Source organism: Arvicola amphibius, chromosome 2 (assembly GCF_903992535.2).
Source record: "Arvicola amphibius chromosome 2, mArvAmp1.2, whole genome shotgun sequence".
NCBI classification, from domain to species: domain Eukaryota; kingdom Metazoa; phylum Chordata; class Mammalia; order Rodentia; family Cricetidae; genus Arvicola; species Arvicola amphibius.
Window position 1 is genome coordinate 189,469,333 of NC_052048.2, and position 20,046 is coordinate 189,489,378.

Consider the following 20,046-nt stretch of genomic DNA (forward strand, 5'->3'; position numbering starts at 1 on the left):
CTTTAATCCCAGCACTCGGGAGGCAGAGGCAGGTGGATCTCTGTGACTTCAAGGCCTGCCTGGTCTGAGTAAATTCCAGGACCAGCTCCAAAGCTACAGAGAAACCCTATCTCAAAAAACAAACAAACAAAAACAAAAAGACAAGCAAAGAAAAAAAACGGTAATACAGACACGAAAGTAAGAGGAGAACATTTTGAAGGAAGGGTCCAGAAAGAATTGGAGGGATAAGAGAGGTTAATGGAGGAGTGAATAAGATCAAATGCATTATTGACATGTTTGAAATTTTCAAAAAATAAATTAAAAAGCAATTTCATCCTATGAAAAGTATCTCACTGGCCTTTGAAGTTGTAATACAAAGAATGCTTTGTTTATACTTATATCCCTGTAGTCTTCCTAGCATGGAGTGGAAAAAATAGTTAATCTGAAATTGTATAAAAATTTAAAAATGGACTCAACAGTTATTAAATTATGCATAATTCTTATAAAAATAAACAGTAAATATATAATAAAATATAAGTAGTCACAAATGCTGTATGAATACTTAAAATTTGGATAATAGGAAGTAAGGGATAACTTACTTCCTTATCTCATGTTCTGTAGATTTAATTTTTAAAGCGAACTATTTCTTCTGCACACTCTTCTTGCTGTCTCCTTAATGCAGACCATCACCAGGTCTGGTCTGGACTTTGAAGTAACTTCCTTATTGACCTCACTTCCTCCCTCTACCTTCCCTAAAGGAGGAACTGTTTACTCTTCCAGCAGCAAATGAAGTGAGTCTCTTGATGTTGAAGTCAGAGTGTACATACAATTCACCTGTCAATCCACGGATATTTCCTTTTTGTTTCTCAGAATAAAACCCAGTGACTGCCATGGCGTTCAAGGCCAGAATGTTTTACTCTAAAGATCAGACACATGGTGATGATGCTCCTCCTCCCATCTCTGTTGGGTAACTCTGGAATTCTACTGAAAACAGTAAGAAAAGAAAGAGAAGAATGTAACAGGCACACACAAGAAAATGAAAGAAGTTTCTTTTTAACCTTTGAACTTGAAATGATTATATATTTAGGAAACATAAAAGAACCTACAAGAATGGGATAATAGCTAAAAATTAATACTAGTGAGGTGAACAAACAGCAGGTTAATGTAAGTCCGCTATGCAGAACCATTGATATTCTGCCTGTGTTCTGTTTACTAACATCGGAAATGGCCGTTTTAAACACTGCAACATCCTACCAGTCTTTTAAAGAAGAGTTAGCATTAGTATCCTCAAACTGTTCCATAAAACAGCGAGCAAAGAAGCACTCCGAAACTGATTCTACAAAGCTGGAATCACCCTACTGTCAAAAATCACATAAGGGAGGGGAAAAAAAAGCAAGAAGTCGACACACAGAGATGATTCTCAATAAAATACTTGCAAACTGAATTCAAGAACACCATCACCTAGCTGGTTTCATTCCAAGGAAGGCAAGAGGGCTCAACAACAAAAAAATTAGTAAGTATAATCCAGAGCATAAATAGATTTAAGGACAGAAATTATTTGTTCATCTCAATAGATGCAAAAGAGGTCTTTGATGAAGTCCAACTTTCCTTAAGAATAAAAACCTTGAGAATCCAGAAAAGAAAGAACATGCATTAACACAATAAAGTTATACAGGAAAATGTATAGCAAGCAATATCACAAATGGAGAGAACCTGGAAAGAGCTCCTCTAAAGTTAGAAGGGTGCTCATCCTCTCTGCTGTTGCTCATTATGCTGTTCAATGTCTTATCTTCAGCAATAATATTAGAGAAAGAAATAAGAGGTATGGAAGTAGGAAAAGATGACGCTGAAAGCGCCTATTTGAAGGTGAGATGATTCTACAATCAGATGAGCCTTCTTAAGAACTCCACCAGAAACTCTTAGAATTGATAAACACAGTGAAGTGGCCGTGCACCAACGGATGTATAAATCCTGGTAGCTTTTCTATAAGTCAATAATGATCCTACTGAGAAGAAATCAGATAAGCATCTTACTCCCTATAGGGTTTCAAAAAATTAAATATCTAAAAATCATCCTAATCGAGGAAATAAAACAACTTTATAAGAAAAAAAACCTTTAAAACAGTAAAGAAAGAAATTGAAGAAGGCAATAGAAGATGGAAAAAACACCCATGCTCATGAGCTAACAGAATTAATATTGTGAGCAATTACTATGTTCCAGAAATGACCCACCGCTTCAAAGTAGTCCCTATTGAAATTCCAATTAAATTCTTCCCAGAAACTGAATTGATATGGAAGGAAAAAAGGACATAGAATAGGCAGAGCACTGCTGGAGGCACCACAACACCTAACTTTAAATTCGATGACAGAGCCCAGTGACAAAGACGACGTGGCACGGACAGAAAACCTGACACGTAGATCAATGGAATAGAATAAAGTATCCTGAAGTAACCCTCCACAGCTACAGCCTTGACAGTGCTGTCAAAGGACTCACTGGAAGAAAGCCTCTCCAACAAATGGTGCTGAGAACACTGGGCTTATACACACACAGGAAAGAATGAAACCAGGCGCAAAGCTTTCTTCTGCAGGAAAAAAAAAAAAAAAAAAAAAAAAAAAAAAAAAAAAAAAAAAAAAAAAAAAAAAAAAAAAAAGAATCAATTCAAAGTGTAACAAAGACTTTAACATAAAACCCGAAATTCAGAAACTGTTAATGAAAACCCTGGGTAAAAGCCATTAAAAATACAGACATAAGAAAGGCTATTTTTGAAGCACTGTAAATCGTACAGAAAATAGTTCCGAGATAAAAATGGGATTGCACGAAATTGAGATACTTTTGCAAGGCAAAGGAAACGTCAGCATAATGAAGAGACAGCCTTCAGAATGGGAGAACTTTGCAACTATATATATATATATATATATATATATATATACACACACACACACACACACACATATATACATACACACACACACACACACACACACACACACACACACACATATATATATATATATATGACTGGGGATTAATACCTAGAATTTATAAGGAGCATCAAACATTAAATAGTGCCCCAAATTAGCCAATCAATAAATGGGAATTCAGTGGACAGCTCTCAAAGAAAAAAAAAAAGACAAGCGCAAATAACTGAACAAGTGTTCAGCATCCTGAGACATCAGTGAAACACAGATTGAAGCTGCTCTGAGGCCCATCTCACGTCAGTTAGGCTATCACTAAAAAAGAAAAAAAAGAAAGAAAAAAAAGATCAATGACAGCAAATGCAGATGAGGAGATGAGGAGATGGGGGAGAGGAACCCATATATGCCACTGGGGAGAATTTAATTTGCTTCCTTCCTCATAGAAATCATTATGGAAGTTTCTCAAAAAAAAAACTAAAAATAGAATTAAGCTATGACCAGCTGTATTGCTCTTTGGGTCCATTGTGATGGTGACTGTTAGCTGTTAACCTGGCAGGACCTAGCATCCCCTGGGAGCTGTGCCTCGCAACATGCCTGTGGGGATTATCTTAAATACAGTAAGTGAGGTGGGAAGATATGCCCACTGTGGGTGGCACTCACAACCGAAGGCTGGGATTCTGGACCACGTAAAGTGAAGGAAGCGAGCTGAGCCCTAGCTTCCTTTTGACTGCAGATGTGACCAGCTCCTGCTCCGGCAGTCTCCGTGTCGTGATGAACCTGGAAATGTAAGCTAAAGACAGACCGTTCCTATGTTATGTTGTTATGTTACTTTTATCGCTGTGTTTTCATCGCAGCAACAAGAAAAGAAACTAAGACAGCACCCAGAGGGTTCCCAGTCAGTATAGCACTGCCCATTAATATTTAGTGTTGCACTGCTCGTTCACAACAGCCAAGGAAGGGTTGGATCCAGCCTAGATGTCCATCAGCCGCAGATAAATGAATAAAGAGAATGTGATACGTACGCATAATGGAATCTTATTCAGCTCTAAAGAAAAACAAACTGATCGCTATCACAGGAAAATGTATTGCACGGGTGATCAGTCTACGAAGCTAAATAAGCCAGGCTTTAAAAGAAAAACATCACGTGTTTTCTCTCATGAGGAATGTGGTTGTGTGTGTGTGTGTGTGAGTGTTTAGGCTATGAAAGGAGGAAGGGAACTATTAGAGAGTATGAATAGGGAGGGGTGATAAAGATATCATAAAAGTTAATGAAATATACAGAACAGAAAATCAATTAGAATAATCAATTAATGAATTCAAAACTACTGAGACCATGAAGTTTGGAGGGAGATGTGTACCCTGGGAGAAGCAAGAGAGGGGGATAACAGAATGGGGAACCTCTTGGGAGGAGGAAGGGGGTAAGCAAGTGTGGGAGAAAGAAGATGGGTGAGGGAGAGAATAAAAACAAAGTATCAGATAATTTTATAGGAAAATGCTGCAATGAAACCCCAAATTTAACAAAAAAAATAATAGAATGTTTTTCCTTGTTATCTATAAACTCTGCGACTGTATAGATGTATCAAAATGGTGCCATATTTACATTCTTGAGACCTCTCCTGCTTCTCCAACCTAGTTGCTCTGCATTTTTAAATTTTAAATTTTATTTATTTATTTTTTGAGTCTTCCATACATATACACAATGTGTCTTTAGCGCTTCTGCTTCTCACTCTCCAGCTCCAACTTCTCCCAGGGTACACGTCTTCTGCCCAACTTCATGTCCTCCTTTCGTGGTTTGTAATTTGTTAATTGATGTTTTTAATCCACTGAGTCCCAGCAGTCTTTCCCTTACGTGCATAGCCATGAAGTCATCCACTGGGGAATGGAGAAATTGCCAATGGTCACATTCCTAAAGAAAAGTGATCCTCCCTCCCTCAGCAGTTGCTTCAACTTCCTCCATTCCTTGCCTTCCAATAGCTCTGCATCTAGCAATTTTTAGTTGGTTTGATCTCAAGCAAGTCTCCTGTAGGTAACTACAGCTGCTTTGGGTTCATGCATGCTATAGTCCTGCCTTGTCCAGAGGAGAGCCGTTCACAGCTCTCCTTATCTCTGGCTCTTACTTCTTTCCACACTCCATTCCTTGATGTATCCTGAGCCTTGAGGTGGAAGGATTGATTCACGTGTTCTATTTACAGCGGAACACGAAGTCATTAACTCACAGCACTTTGAACAGTAATTCATCTCTGCCTTAGCCACTACCCACGACAACAAGGAGCTCTCGGAGCAGGATTGGGAGAAGCACAAATCTATGGGCAGAAACAGAAGGCAGTTTGACAATATGACTAATTAGAAAAGCATTAATAGGTTCTTCCTCCGGGCCTATGAGTTCTCTAGTCAGAGGTTTTGCCCGATAATGCTTAAAATACTAGGCATGAGTACTCTGTGCGGCTGGCCTCAGATCCAATCAAGAGAGTGTCCATTTATCCTCTCTACCGCAGCAGTAGGCTCATCTTGCCTGCCGGGTCAGTATTGTAGCGTGCAGTATCTAGCTCTTGATGTGACCATGATATCTTTTCCCTCGGCAGCATAAAATAAAATCCTCTCCCCACTACCCCCTGAGTTTTACAGACCTTTCATGGTTATTTCTGTTCTTTGTGGCTTCTTGCTTAGGGAAGAATTTTGGTTTCCTGGCTCTTTTCCTTCTGCTTTTCCAACACCGTGACAGAATTTTACAAAAGATCTCATTTTTTCTTCGGTCTGAGGCTGGAGTGGGCGGGGGCAAGGAGTGGGATGGGGTGGGGAGGAAATGCGGCTGCAGAAGTTTCAGCCTGGGCTTAGTGCGCCATCTGGAGGAGAGATAAGAAAGGGCCCCAGTTATTTAGATCGCCAAAATTTGGGGCTCGTCCTAACCTATAGGAATGTTCATGACCCGGAGTACTTTATGTACACACAGTAAGAGAGGGTTTGACAATAATCTCTAGAGAAAGGGAGAGCTTCTTCAGAGTTGATGCTGGATGAGATTCAAGTGGACAGAGAAAAGAAATAGGGCGGGCAAGAAGGAAAGAAGAGGCCCTTAAATGTGAAGGTTGGGGAATGTATTTAAAAGTTGGTCGTTTCCCTTGACAATTTCCATCTTCATCCCCTACAAAACATTGCTGAAGCCATTCTCATAAGAACTAACTCTTGAGTATTGGAAATGGGAAAGGATAGATGTGTGTGGTGCTCTTTGTCATTCGATCTGACCATCAATACGATCAAAACTCACGTAGACGAGAAAAGGAGGAAGATTAAAGTTGTATTGTGACTTCCTTGTAAAGATCTCTTTGAATTTCAGCAAATAGAATACTTCGCTATAAGGACAAGAGTTTGGGATTCTTGACTGGTTTTCTACAATTTTATGTAGCCCACAAGTACTCATGGAAAGCTGCCTTATGTGTTTGGTACGGTGTCATATCTGGGGAGATTCAACTTTAAGAAATATTGGTGTCACTTTTGCCTTAGTGTAATGGGCTGCCTGGTGGGGTAAGTGAACATTAACTAGACAATTGTAGGAGAGATGAGAAGTACTTCACAGATGCGCAGTGTGACCACAGATAAACCATGTACCTAGTCCTGATTCATAGTTGGGCATCTATTCTCTTTTAAGAGAGAATCTAGGGATGTAGCTCAGTGGTATTCACATGCTCAAGGCCCTAGGTTTGATCCCAAGCATCCCTTGATCCTTTTATGTTAAGCAAGTGAATACCACGGAAGCATATCCAGGCTCCACAGATATATAGATAAATGTGCTCCCCATAGACTCATGTGTTTGAACACTTGATCCACAGCTGATGGTGCTGTTTCTGGGATGATGTGGAACTTTTGGATCTACCGAGAAAACATAGACTACTTGGAGTAGGGTAGGCCTTGAGGGTTATAATATGCTGCTTCCTGTTTTCTCTGCTTCCTGATTTGCTGAAAGATGAACAAGGTAGATTGCAAGTTCCTGCAGTTCCAGGCACCACCATACCTTCACAGAGATGAAGAACTCTAGTCTCATAAATCATGAACAGAATTATACTTCTCCTACCATGAGTGACTCCTGTTGCATATTCATCTGGTCACAGCAATGAGAAGAATAAATGATACTCTTGGTGATTCTTGGCCAAGTTTACCATTAAAAGTAAGCTATCTTGTGTTTAACTGTCCTCTCTCACAACATGCTGGGGCCCCAGCTATTTTGAGTAAGAAAGAGATGTGGACCCAGGAGTGCATATTCCAGAGAAGGTTCACTTTATTGACTTCTCAAGCAGCAGGCTGTGGGGTGCTTGAATAAAGGGACTTTACTTGGGTTTTTCTGATATCAGGAGAAAGAAACTCGAGTTGGTAGAAACAAAGGCAACACTTTATTGACTTAGTAAACAAGACAGTCTGGGTCCTGCTATGGAACTCAAGTCACTACTAAATCAAAATTCTTGAAAACTATCATTGGAGACATAGCTCTTTCTCTTTGATATCTCACCCTTTTTTAAATCCATAGAGTCCAGTTTCTGTGAGTATAGTGCTACTACAAGAAAATTTTAGGTTTATTTGATTCATAGAAACCCTGATTTCAGGAAGAAATTCTTTCCTAACTATGTTTTTGTGACTCATTAGGAAATCTGTGAGCATAGGTAGTAAAGTTACTGAGTCCAGCAAGTTGAGAGGTGTGGTTGACCATCCATGGATTCATGCCTACTTTTGTGATGGGGTTGTTAGGAGCTCTTCTTGATTGACAGCATATTTCTGTCATGTAAAAATGAAAGTCAGTTCTCCATAGAAAATTTCACAAAATGGATGAAAGCATAAATAATTCCTCTATGTGTTTCTCTTTTAGCGTAGCTTTGGTTCCTGTCATTATGAACAGAACAGCTATGATAGATTGTTCTTTCCGATAAGGGCTGTGGAGATAGCACTGATGACCTATTTTATTAATTTATTTCTTTTCACTTTTCATCTGTGTGTGTGCGCATAGGGTACATTCACGTACATATGTATGTCCGACATGTGTGCACAAGTGTGTGGAGAACAGAGGTTGATGTCAGGAATCCTTATTTCTCTTGCACCCTTATTCTTTGATGCAGAGTCTCCCAGTTAAACCCAAAGCTTGCCTGATGAGGTTAGTCTTGATATCCAGCTTGCTCTGAGGACCTCTCAGCCTTCCAAAGCTGAGCTTACAGATGGGCCACTACACCCACCTGACATTTCTGGGGCCTCTGGGGATTCCATTCTGGTCCTCTTGCTTGTTTGGCCCTAATGATCTATTTTAAATTCTTCTTTTTATCACTCCTTGGTCACTTTGAAATTTAGGTTTCCTCACTTGTCCTGAAAGCCATATGTATGTACATAGTTTAGCAATGTTCATGTGCCATGAATTTGCAAAGACATTCATGCTACAACACAAAAATCTAGGGTAAGTTTCTGACCTCAAATGGCAGCATATCTTGCCTAGATTTCATAGTGTGTATGACACAAGCCAATGTTTACTTTGTGTGCCTTGGTCTATCTCTGATATTAATATAAGCTTTTTTAGGATAACAGATGTAATTTTCAGCAAATCACACACTTATTTCCAGAAGAAATAAAGTCTGATATTTGGTAGACTATGCAGCCACTGTGTGGCACAGGTGTGGTGCCATCAAATTGACATGCTAAGGGAGAAATTCTATGCTAAGGGAATAATTATCAGTTAATATTGTAAAGATACCCATATATTCATATATATATGAATCATTATCACCCACTGACTAAATGGAATACATCTCCATGAAAAATATATATCAGCTTGCTATATAAATGGAACATATCTTCATGAACATAAATGTGTATATGTATACATATCAACCTGTTATATAAATAGTTTTACTTCCATTAACACACTCTCTTGAAGCAGGATCTGTCTGTGATAGTTCATTAGTGGTAGTTTTGCTATAACACAAAGGTTAGGCTGTGTTAAGAAAAAAACCAATGAACTCTCAATCACAATAATTATTCATATTGACAGAGTATTTGCTGATCCCCTGCTCCAGTCAAACTGCTCAGATAAATTATATCTGTGCATGAATTATAGAATTAGGACAAAGATTTTCCCAATGGAGCCAACCAAAGATAGTTCTTCAGTTAAATCTCCAGAATTGAGTAGCTTCTGTAAACATGCAGAGAATGTGCAAAGTGCTAAACAGGAAGGTCAAGAGGCAAATCAGGTAGCTTAAAATTAATCTAGAAGCAATAGATTGAGCCATCTATATTGCAGATTTTGAAAAGTCACTGTCTAATTGAATCTGTCTTGCAAACAATGATTCCGACAACGGAAGGGGTGAAAGTTCCTAAACTTGAATTTTGTTGAATCATGAGGATTTTCTGTTGTGTCCAATAAATGGTCTTTCCCCAGCTAGAACTTGTGTTGTGACTTCATTCCTTACCCTCAGCTGTATACATTTTCATAGGGTTTTCCTGCCACTCTGGCAAATAGGCCAGGCTTTCAGCGACATCATTTTGGACAGGCCAGCCCCAGGCTTCAAAGAAAGGGACCAGGTTCTTCCTCACAACCTCGGAGAATTTCTTCACCCACAGATTCATCTTGTCTTTGTTGTTTTGAGGAAAGCTAGAGAGGGTTTGGTAGTCAGCAAAGATCTTGATGAATGCCTCCCACCCGAAGCCCTCCTGGAGCTGGAAAGAGAAAGAAATAGAAAAATGACATATGCACCCTGCACGCCACCCCCTGAACTCATGCTTGAAACCACATTGGGATTTTAGTTATAAGCCATACTGTTATGTTGGTTTAACTTGTCAGTGGGTCTCCCATTTCTTTTCTTCTAGGAGCCTATCCCCGTGACAGGTGTCATATCTCAAACTGCTTCAGTATACTGTCAGAGGGATTTTTGGGTTGTTACTCATTTGATCCATATCAGGGTCTCAGTAAGCGGCAGTGAATTTTTTGAGCATTGTTATTCCTGTTGCTGCTAAGCTTAATAATGGAGATCTCAATCAGACTGAGGTGTGATAGACCCCTTCATCTTGAGCACTTAAACACTGGAGGTAGATGGCTGGGGTCACTCTGTTTTAGATTCAGCAAAGAAAAGATTTCTGGTTCATGTTCTATGACTCTGTGACCCTTAGGAAGAACAGCACTGAGCAATAGTTAAAGCATTTCAGCCAGCACCCACTGGTCCTTTCGTTCTTGCTCAACCTTAACCACAGCCTAGGCTATGAGGAGCTGTTTCACACTGACTGTAACCAACTGTCCTTGAAGGTGTGTGTGGATTTGGGAGCTATGCTAAGCAGCAGAGGCAGAGGCATGTGCTTAAACAAATAGCTGAAGTATGCACACACAAGCCGCATTAGAACACGGAGCAGGGAGTAGAGACCCCCCCCACCCACCCACCAAGGACAATAATAAAGGAAGGAAGGAAGACTTCCTAGAAGCAACAAAGACGCTGATATTAAAAGCTACTTGGGGTTTCTTGATATATAAAGGAGGTAGTTTCAGTTCAGAGAGAAAGAAAAACATCATTAGGAAATGCCAGCAAGATGAACCCTGGCGCATCATTCTAAAGATAAAATGTTTGCAGTTGCTGCAGACTGAGTAACCGGTGGGAACTTGAACTGGATGGAGGCGGTTTGGCATTGTACCTGAAGGAGCAAGAGAGCTACAGCTGGTAGTAGGTTTAAATTGTTTTCCGGCAGCATTCTGCAAAGGAGATCCATCTGGGATCCCATTTAGAGAGCAGGACACTGCCACGGGAGTATTGGAGAACTGGGATGGAAGAACTGAGCTCTGCTTGTGATGCCGGGTGTGGAAAATCAACAGTGGCAGGCGGAACAGCCAGAAATTCAGACTCAGGCCCAGAGCAGCAGCCTGTCCCGTACAGACTTTGAAGTGAACTTGAATGTCAAGGCTTTGACTGACACCGTGACCGCATCCAGGAGATTCTCAGACAGATTTCTTATTAAGAAGGAAGCTGGTGTGGTCCAGAAGTTATCTCAGACTCAATTAAATCGCGAAGGCGGTGAAAACATAGAGCCAGCGTGGGCTCACGCCTAAAGCATCGAAACAAAGCTCTAGGTTGATCTTTACTAATTAATGAGGTCGTCAGCAAGCAGCTCATCTCTGTTACCCTAGAAGTCCTAGCAAGTATGGCTATGTCGATATTTTTCCAATGTATCTCCCACAGGTGGTGAAGACTTCGAAGGGAAGGGATTTTTCAAATGCGATAAAATACTGCCCATTACTTATTTTGTGGTGAAGCCTGCCTTCATTCATGTTTGAGGCTTGCTTGAGAAGATAATATTTCGAATAAATTTGTTACCAGATCGCAGTCCCTCCACTCCGTCTTCACAATACATTGTTGGAGTGGGGTGACCTTAACTTCTCCTAAGCTAGCAATGTACGCCAGGAGAAACTCTTTGCATCTGACAAAGCTGAGTTTTCCTGCTGATTTTCTGAGTACAGCTATTTAATTACACTGTATTTGCCATAGTGATCCCACAAACTTTTATTTATTTCCACAGCTATGCGGTATGGTATTTAGATATCTACGTATTAACCACATCATATGTATCATGCCCGACCCACAGCAAGATGCCACCCTTGGCCTATCTCCCATATCCAGGTAGGATAGGCACTGTGCATGGATGTTGGGCAACTGGGAAGTCTGGTGGCTCCCACCTTCCTGAATATTTGCTCAGTACCTGGAGATAAGTCTCTAGAGCTGTCCAGACAACCCAGTTACTCAGGGGAGCTCCCTTGGCCAGGTGGTTTTTGATCCTCTGCTTCCGAAGATCAGGGTTTAGAGAAGGGTGGGCCTGATCCCTGTGGATGTTCAGAACAGTCTCGTGCACATAAACACCCCAGAGATTACACAAGGCTTCAGTGGTGTGAGGTAGGAAACTCCATCTTCCCTTCTGTTGGTTGTGACCCAGCTCATGGATCACACCCCAAATACCATGTGACTTTATGGTGACCTCGTCAACCATGCCTCCTGCTATACTAGTGTGGCCCATGATGGGGTATCCAGAGTGAAGAAAACCTGGGGAAACAACAGGAAATAAGAGATGAAATGACACGTGTAATGGCTTCTTGTAGACCACATCTCCACTGTCCCAGAAGCCCCAGGATACACCGAGGAAGCTCACTTGGGCTCTATGCACTGCCTAAGTTTATTTGCAGCCCATCGGGCTTTCTCCTCTTTTTTCTTGGACAGAGTTTGACACTCATCTGCCTTTCAGTGTGAAGGGTAGGTGTATATGGACTGCAATGCTGACTGGCACCATCCAGGATTTCCTCTATTTTTAGGTAGGTGACGCATGCATTTCATGACGTCTTATGTGTAGGTGTCCAGCACTGAGGGAAAACAATAAGATTCTCCCCCAGTTTAGTCTTAACCTTAAGGAATCCATTTGAACCTCCGTAGATGGCAATTAGTTTTCTCATTGTTCCCTATACATCTATTATTTAACCTGCTTCATTCAGCATTAACAAGTCCTTTAGTCTCTGCTGAAACCTACTGAGCATGCATCTCTTGTCTTTTCTCTTCCCCAGCTTTAACTCCATTCAATCGTCTACTGTAAGACATGTGAAAAGTCCACAGATTTTGCTTTCTGCTCCTAGTTTCCCATAACTCCTTGCATTTTTGAGACTAAATAATGGACTATGTTTCCACTGATCTCTATAAAGTTATGTGAGTTCAGTTGAAGCTCAACTCTCAGAGCATCCCTACGGAGTACCTACCAAGTGAAATCTGTTTATCAAGCACAACCCTCTCGGGTCTTTGGAAAGGGAAGTGTGTGGCTGCCAGTCTAGCTACAGCCTGGAGCATCTTATCCCAGAGTTGGAGCAGCGGGAATGGGTCCTGAAGGACCTTGAGGCTTCCTGTTGGGACTGTCAGGATAATATTGTCTGTGGCTAGTTCTCCCCAGGGAGCTTTGCTGTGCTTGATAAGCTTCTTCCATTCCTTCTGTGTCGTCTCACCTGGAAATAAAGATTACATACCACTTTTTCCAAATTTCAATTGTAGCTCGTTAACTGTAGACCACACAGAGAGATAACTTGATAATAAATCTCTCTTTGTCTTTCTTTGTCCTCCTTTTTTACCTTCTAGACCTTAGAAGTGGGTATTGATATTTCTTAGCTCCCTCTCTGTCTCGGGATTCACATTTCCTCAATCATTCCATTGCCTTGTCTCAAGCCTGGTCCCTTCTCTCCTTCCAGTTTTCCTCTGCTCTGTGTCCCATTGTGAAACTGGGTCTCTTACTCACCCATCCTGTAGTATGGAGCAGACACAGCCCCACTGATGGTGATCGACACATTGTCCTGATTGTACTTGGGGGGAACAACGATGTAGAGAAGCCCCCCATACAGCCAGGAGATGGACTTCGGGGATTCATTTAAGTGGTGTGTGTACGTCATCACAGGAGGACGGTAGTAAGTCTTTGCTTCGCTTATGTTGTCCGTGTGGCAACCAATGAGGACCTATCATAATGAGCATAAGTCATCATGAGCATGTTCAAACCACCTCCTCTCTGTATGGGTTTGTATTATGTAGGAGGCCTGGCAGAGGTGGCGAGAAGAGAACCTCAGAATGACAAGGGTCATATGCATCCGTAGAATATTGCTGTTACTCATCCACCTTCTCAAGGGCACCCTTACTTGTTCATAACCACTCATTGTTCTCTGTAGAGTTTCGGGATTTAAAAAATTAAATATAACTAGTTCCAAGGTAAATATTGACTCAGAAAGCAACTGCCCATGTCTCTGCCATTTCCTTTGGGTCTCTACAAGCAAGGACTGTGGAAATGGCTTACGGAGTTGAAGCCTGGAAAACATTTAGATAGTATTTTAGATTCTCCAAGAACAAAAGAACGAGAGAAGCTTTGAGAGTAAGCACAAGATGGAGAGGTGTTGAAGCGAGAGCATTTCTAAGCATCAGTCATGCGCCAAAATTCAGCTTCACAATGACTACTGTCATTGTCTATAAAAAGAGGGTCTTTTCTGACCTATACATCTGGTGAAGTTGTTGGGAGAATCTAAAATATTACTGAAGAGAGTCAGGAGGTTCTCTGTAAGTTTGAGGCTGGCCTGGTCTACACAGTGAGTTCCAGTAGAGCCAGGACCACACAAAGAGAACCTGTCTCGAATAAACAAACAAACAAATTGGTAGAAGAGAACGTAAAGCTGGTATGGACATGTCAAAAGTTCACTCAATAGGGAACGAATGCTTTACCTTCAGCTTGGCATTAGTGACTTCACTGGGTAGTGTTATTTGTGCAACCTGACCTTCAGGCAAGTAGAGTCCAGTGCTCACCCAGGAATTGCGGTTTTCTGACAAGAATCATAAGAAAGGTTGTAGTCTTTCCACTTTCAGCCCCGAATTCTGACTCCACCAACAGAGCTAAGGGGCTCATCGACCATCCTATATCCACCCAAGCTGCCTGTGTTCCTCAACTTCCCTTCTTAAAAGTTCATAGAAAAGAAAGAAAATGGACTTTTGAGAAGAAAGCACTGTGTAGCAAGGCTGATGCTTATCAGCCCCCTGTTTCTCTAGTCCTGAATGCCCAGGGTCCCCTCTCCATTCCTTACCTGTGCTGATTTTAATGACCATGGGAGATTCCGTGGGGGGTAGTAAAGAGGGAGGAGGAAGTAGTTGAGATACATCAACTCCAGATTTGAATAATTCATAAGTCAGGAAAAGCAGAAAGGCCTGAGAGCTGCCATTTAAGACTGGGTGTTCCTTAGTCACACTTGGGAAGCCCTTGTTTTGGATGATTTTCAGGGCATGTTTCTTCACAGAGTCATAGACAGAAATCCTCTGATGTGTCATTTGAAACATGTAGGAACAGTCTTTCACGAGCTTCTCCAGCCATCTCTCTTGAATTATGGTCTCATGGCTGTCAATCATGGACTCAAACTGGGCCAGGGTTCTACGGATATGGTAGTTTATCACTTGAGGATTTGGGACTGGGAAGGAGCCCCGTTTGACTACCTGGCTTAAGATGCCAAGGCCAAAGCATTTAAGGATGGTGTTATTTGGGTATTGAGTCATACAGTCAGAGTCTGGGTTCCTTCGGCCCCACAGCCAGGCCTCTGCGCCAATTAGCAAACCTCCACCTTCTGCAACAAATTCTTCTACCTTCTTGGCATCTATGCCAGTGAATGTGCAGCAGCAAAAGACACTCAAATCACTGGTCAGGAGTTCCGTTTCACTCCACTGGAAGCTGCTGCTTGGTAACATAGACTTCAGAGCTTTCATTTCTGAAGCCAACCCAATCTTGCCTGTCTGATGTCCCATCAGCCAGCGCAAAGCATTGAGCACAAATGGCAGCATTGCTTCATTAATCATCAAACTCTCATGTCCCCCCAACACCACACGACCACGGCCATAGCGGGCAGCTGCGAGAAAGCAATTGAATGAATTGTCCACTCCCAAGGGAAAGGCCCGCTGCCCATGTACCAGCAGCTGGGAGGGGACTGGTCCTGTCTCGATGTCTATCTCAGATAGCCCTTCCAGGAGTTGCTGCTGGTCATATTTAAGCTCATCCTTACACCTGGAAAGAGACAGTTCTAACATCAGTAAAGAGAGGTGAGTATAGGCAGGGTAGCAGAGATTGTCCAGGACCTCGGCACTTTTGGTACAAAACCTTCTGCATGCCTTTAATCCTAATATTCTGGAGGCAAAGACAGGCAGGTCTCTGTGAGTTCAAGGCCAGCCTGATCTACAAAGCAAATTCCAGGACAGCCCAGGGCTGTGACATAGATAAACTCTGTGTTGAAAAAGAAACAAATGAAAAAAAAAAAGAGTGAACAGAAGAGAGGCAGGTACATCTCACTGTGATGCATCTACAAATCCATTTTAACCGGGAGTGTTTAATAGATAGACAGTACCTCTATCTATCATACAATGAAGCTTAAGGTACCAATAGAACTCATCCTAGTGAAATTTCCCAGAGGGAACTGCTGCCTATTCTGATATGCAAGTTGCTTCTTTGAATCATTAATAGTATTAAATAAACTGAGTGTGTAAACAGCCTGTCTTTGAAAACAAGTCACAGTGGTAGAGCATTAACCACACATGTGCAAGAACATGGGTTTCAACCTTAACAACAAAATAAATTTAAGTGGATGAAATTGGAATTTGGAAATGGTTGTGCTGAAGGAGAGAAACCAGACTCACAAATGCTACTTCTTTTTCCATATGCAGAATTTTTAAAATGATGTAAAGGTAGAAGGGGGATTCTTTAGGAGGACGACCAGTGGGGACAAGGAAGCCAAGAGAGGGTATTGAGGTGACTATGAGTACATATACGTATGTGCAGTGCTATCCTTACCCAATCCATCATTTTGTACAATAAACATAAGTCAATAACAAAGGAAAATAAAGGGAATGGACAGAATGGAAAGGGAAGTGCAGGAGATGGAAGGGCAGGAGAGGGAAGGAATGGGGGGGAGGGCGAAGAGGGGAGGAAGGGAAGATGAGAGGAAGGAAAGAACAAAACTGATCACAGCAGGTATGTGTCTCTATAGTTCACAAAAACACATAACAAAAAAAATCCACAAAACAAAACAAAACAAAACCTCCAGACTATTTAACAGAATGTGGGAGGAAGTATTAGTAACATGTAAAAAAGATAAAGAAGCAGTTTCTGTAATATGAGAAGGACACTTGATAGTCTGTAAGAGGAGATGAAAGTTAAGTGGAAAAACCGAGGAGCAGACATTTCAAGAAAGAGGCACGGACTGCTTTAAATATATAAAAAATTTCTGCACTGGTAATCAGACAACATAAATGAATAAAGTTTCTCTATTCGTTAAACCAAGCTTAATCATTTTCTGCACCGGTAATAGTACAGGCTATATTTTGCTGGGAGCAGAAATCAACATGGCTTTTGTAAATGGTAATTTTCAATTTCAAAAGACATTTCATAACAAATATTTTGAGTCAGGCCTTTGCCTGATTGGACTAGGTGTAAAAACTTGTTGTATGTGGTGAGCTGTAGATGGTCGTGTGGAAGATTTAACATATTGATAATAGCTTCGCCTTCTGCTCTTCTGCATCATGCCAGAGCAACTCTCTCCTGTTTGTTTGTTGTCTTTTGTTTTTCCAGATAAGGTTTCTCTGTGCAGCCCTGGCTGTCCTGAAACTCACTCTGTAGACCAGACTGGCCTTGAACTCAAAGATCCTCCTGCCTCTGCCTCCCGAATTCTGGGATTAAAGGTGTGCACCACCACTGCCTGGCAATGTAGTTACTCTTAATGGAATCTTTCAGGAATAAAAAACATCAGGCATTTGATGCAATCCTATAGTCAAGGGAAACCTACCATTTATTTCTTTTTTAAATATTTATTTATTTATTATGGATACAATATTCTGTTTGCATATATGCCTGCAGGCTAGAAGAGGACACGGACCTTAATACAGATGGTTGTGAGCCATCATGTGATTGCTGGGGATCGAAATCAGATCCTTTGGAAGAGCACGCAATGCTCTTAACCGCTGAGCCATCTCTCCAGCTCCCTGTTTGTTTCTTTTTTAATCTAATTTTTATTAGATAAAATTTTTATTTTTTTAATTTAATCTTTATGAAGATCCTGCTCTACTATGGAAGACGATGCTGCAGGGCTGCCTCTAGCTATCTCACCACACTTTGCCCCTTTTAGCTCAGGTATTACCCTTTCCTGAAGGTCCTACTTAGCTTCCGAAGAGAGGTTCCTGAATGTGAAGCTACACAGTTTATTCATATCACATTTTCCTAGCTATCCCTGGAATAGATTAACATTGTGCTTCATTGACTGACTGACTGATATTCATTCATTCATGTTTAATCCTTCTTACAGTACCAGATCTTGCATGATGTTCTAACAATACAATGGCAAGCAAAACAGACATAATTCATTTTTAAAATTTCTGTGCATGAGGGATTATGTGTATAAATGCGTGTTTACTTGTATGTGTGCTCACAACTGTATGCAGATGAAACTTTAAGTGTGTGCATGCCCACGGTGACATCAATATGGTGTTTAGAAATCTTTCTTGATCACTCTCAACTTTATCTGTTGATGCTGTATCTCTCAATTGAACCCAGAGCTTACCCGTTCAGGTAGCCTACATAGCCAGCTTCTTCCAGGGATCCCTCTTCTCTACCTCCCACATAATGGGATTGTTCGGGAGCCTCCATACTAGCCTAGCATTTGCTGGGGTGTTAGGGATCTAATTCTGGTCCTCACACTTGCTTGGCAAGTACTTTTCCTTCTATGCCATCTCCACAAATGTGAACAAACACAATTTATTTCTCATATATTTTGTAAACCTTTCCTGCACTTACCTTCAAGTTGTAACCACTCCTTTATAATTACTTATAATGAAGGCACTCAATTGTAAATAAAACAAAATACTCCAGCCTCAAGGTATTTAATAGCAAGTCTATTGCTAGAGAACATAAGATAGTGTTGCTTAACTAATATGGTGGTTCATATAGGAATGACCCCCTATAGTCTTGTATCTGAATGCTTAATCTCTAGGAAGTGGCACTATCAGGAGATGTGGCCTTGTTGGAGGAAGTGTGTCAATGGGAGCAGGCTTTGAGATTTCAGAAGCTTAAACCAGGTCCAGAGTCTCTTTCTTCCTACTGCCTGCCAATCTAGATGTAGAATTCTTGGCTCCTTTTCCAGCAGCATGTCTGCCTGTGTGCCACTAAGCTTCCTACCATGATGATAATGGAGTAAACCTCTGAACGTGTAAGCCAGCCCTGATTAAATGTTTGCCTTTCTGAGTTGCCATGACCATGGTGTCTCATCACAGAAATAGAACAGTAACTAAGACAACCACCATAGGTGAAAACTACATTAGTATTTATAATTATTTAACTCTGTGATAACCAACCAGCTTATCCACTGCTAAACCGAAAGCTCCTTTTAAAATAGGGTAATTGGACTGACTCGTAACAAGAAAGGGAAATATCACTTACTTGACATAAAGCGTGAGATTGGGTATCTCCTTAGAGACATTGAGCCAGTCTCTACTCCCACAGACATCTGTGAAGTACACTCCAGCCACACTTGTCACCTGGTTCCCGGGGAAACTGGACAGCACTTTGTCATGGCCGTGTTGACTGGCCCAATACCAGGCCTGGCCCCCAATGAGCAAGCCCCCACCACGCTTCACAAACTGGACCAGCTTCTCAGTCAAACTGTCATTGTAGGCATCAGTGCAGTAAACACCCAGGGCCTCTCCAGGCTCAGACTGAACCAGTGCCTCTAGACCAGAATAACTTAGGATGTTTACCAGTGATGCCAAGGAGGAATGCACTGTGATGGGAGCCCCTGGGGAGGGGCAGAGCCAGTTCACAGCATTGGCAAGAAATGGGGCCAAGTCAGCATGCAGCAGGTAGCACTCATGGGATACAATAACCAGGCGGCCTTGGCCATAGGAAGAGGCAGCAATGAGCACCTGGCCCTTGGCATTCACCATCACTGGGAAGGCAGCCTCCCCAATAAGAAGGAGTTCACAAGGAATGTAAGTTTTGGGGAGATCCCAGCTGGTAACTCCATTCATGAGGGTCTCAAAAACGGCATCAGGATTTGTTGCCATGGTTCTTCCAACTGCTGCAGAGGACAGAGAGACTCAGGATATGAATGAATAAACAGGCACTAAATGAATAAAAGCAATATGTATTCTCTTACAGTGTTTTGCACAAGAAAGTATGGACTCGAGCTTAAGAAGTTAGAGTGCATCCACCTATGTGTCTAGGAAGAAGTAAAAGACAAGATATCCTGAGTAAATTGGGAGCATGGCAACCACAGGGGAGGGGAGGGGAGAGAGGGAAGAAAGGGAGGGGAGTGGAGAAAACGTATAGCTCAATAAAAATATTTTTAAAAAGAGAGGAGAAGAAGAAGGAGAAGGAAAAGGAGAAGGAGAAGGAGAAGGAGAAGGAGAAGGAGAAGGAGAGAGAGAAGAAGGAGAAGAAGGAGAAGGAGAAGAAGGAAAAGAAGGAGAAGGAGAAGAAGGAAAAGAAGGAGAAGAAGGAAAAGAAGGAGAAGGAGAAGGAGAAGAAGGAGAAGAAGGAGAAGAAGGAGAAGGAGAAGAAGGAGAAGAAGGAGAAGAAGGAGAAGAAGGAGGAGAAGGAGAAGAAGGAGAAGAAGGAG

At 41.6% G+C, this 20,046-nt stretch overlaps 1 protein-coding gene across 1 annotated transcript; it reads right to left on the reverse strand.

The window, feature by feature from the left end:
• Nucleotides 1-6,804: 6,804 nt before the first annotated feature.
• LOC119807366 (TRPM8 channel-associated factor 3-like) lies at nt 6,805-19,492 on the reverse strand. The gene is made up of 8 exons (XM_042054577.1): nt 18,870-19,492; nt 14,488-15,452; nt 14,132-14,229; nt 13,167-13,380; nt 12,640-12,879; nt 11,601-11,938; nt 9,332-9,578; nt 6,805-6,920 (listed from the first exon to the last, which is right to left on the reverse strand). Exons 1-8 carry the CDS (start codon nt 19,490-19,492, stop codon nt 6,805-6,807), a joined length of 2,841 nt encoding a protein of 946 aa, XP_041910511.1.
• Between the last annotated feature and the right edge of the window lie 554 nt (nt 19,493-20,046).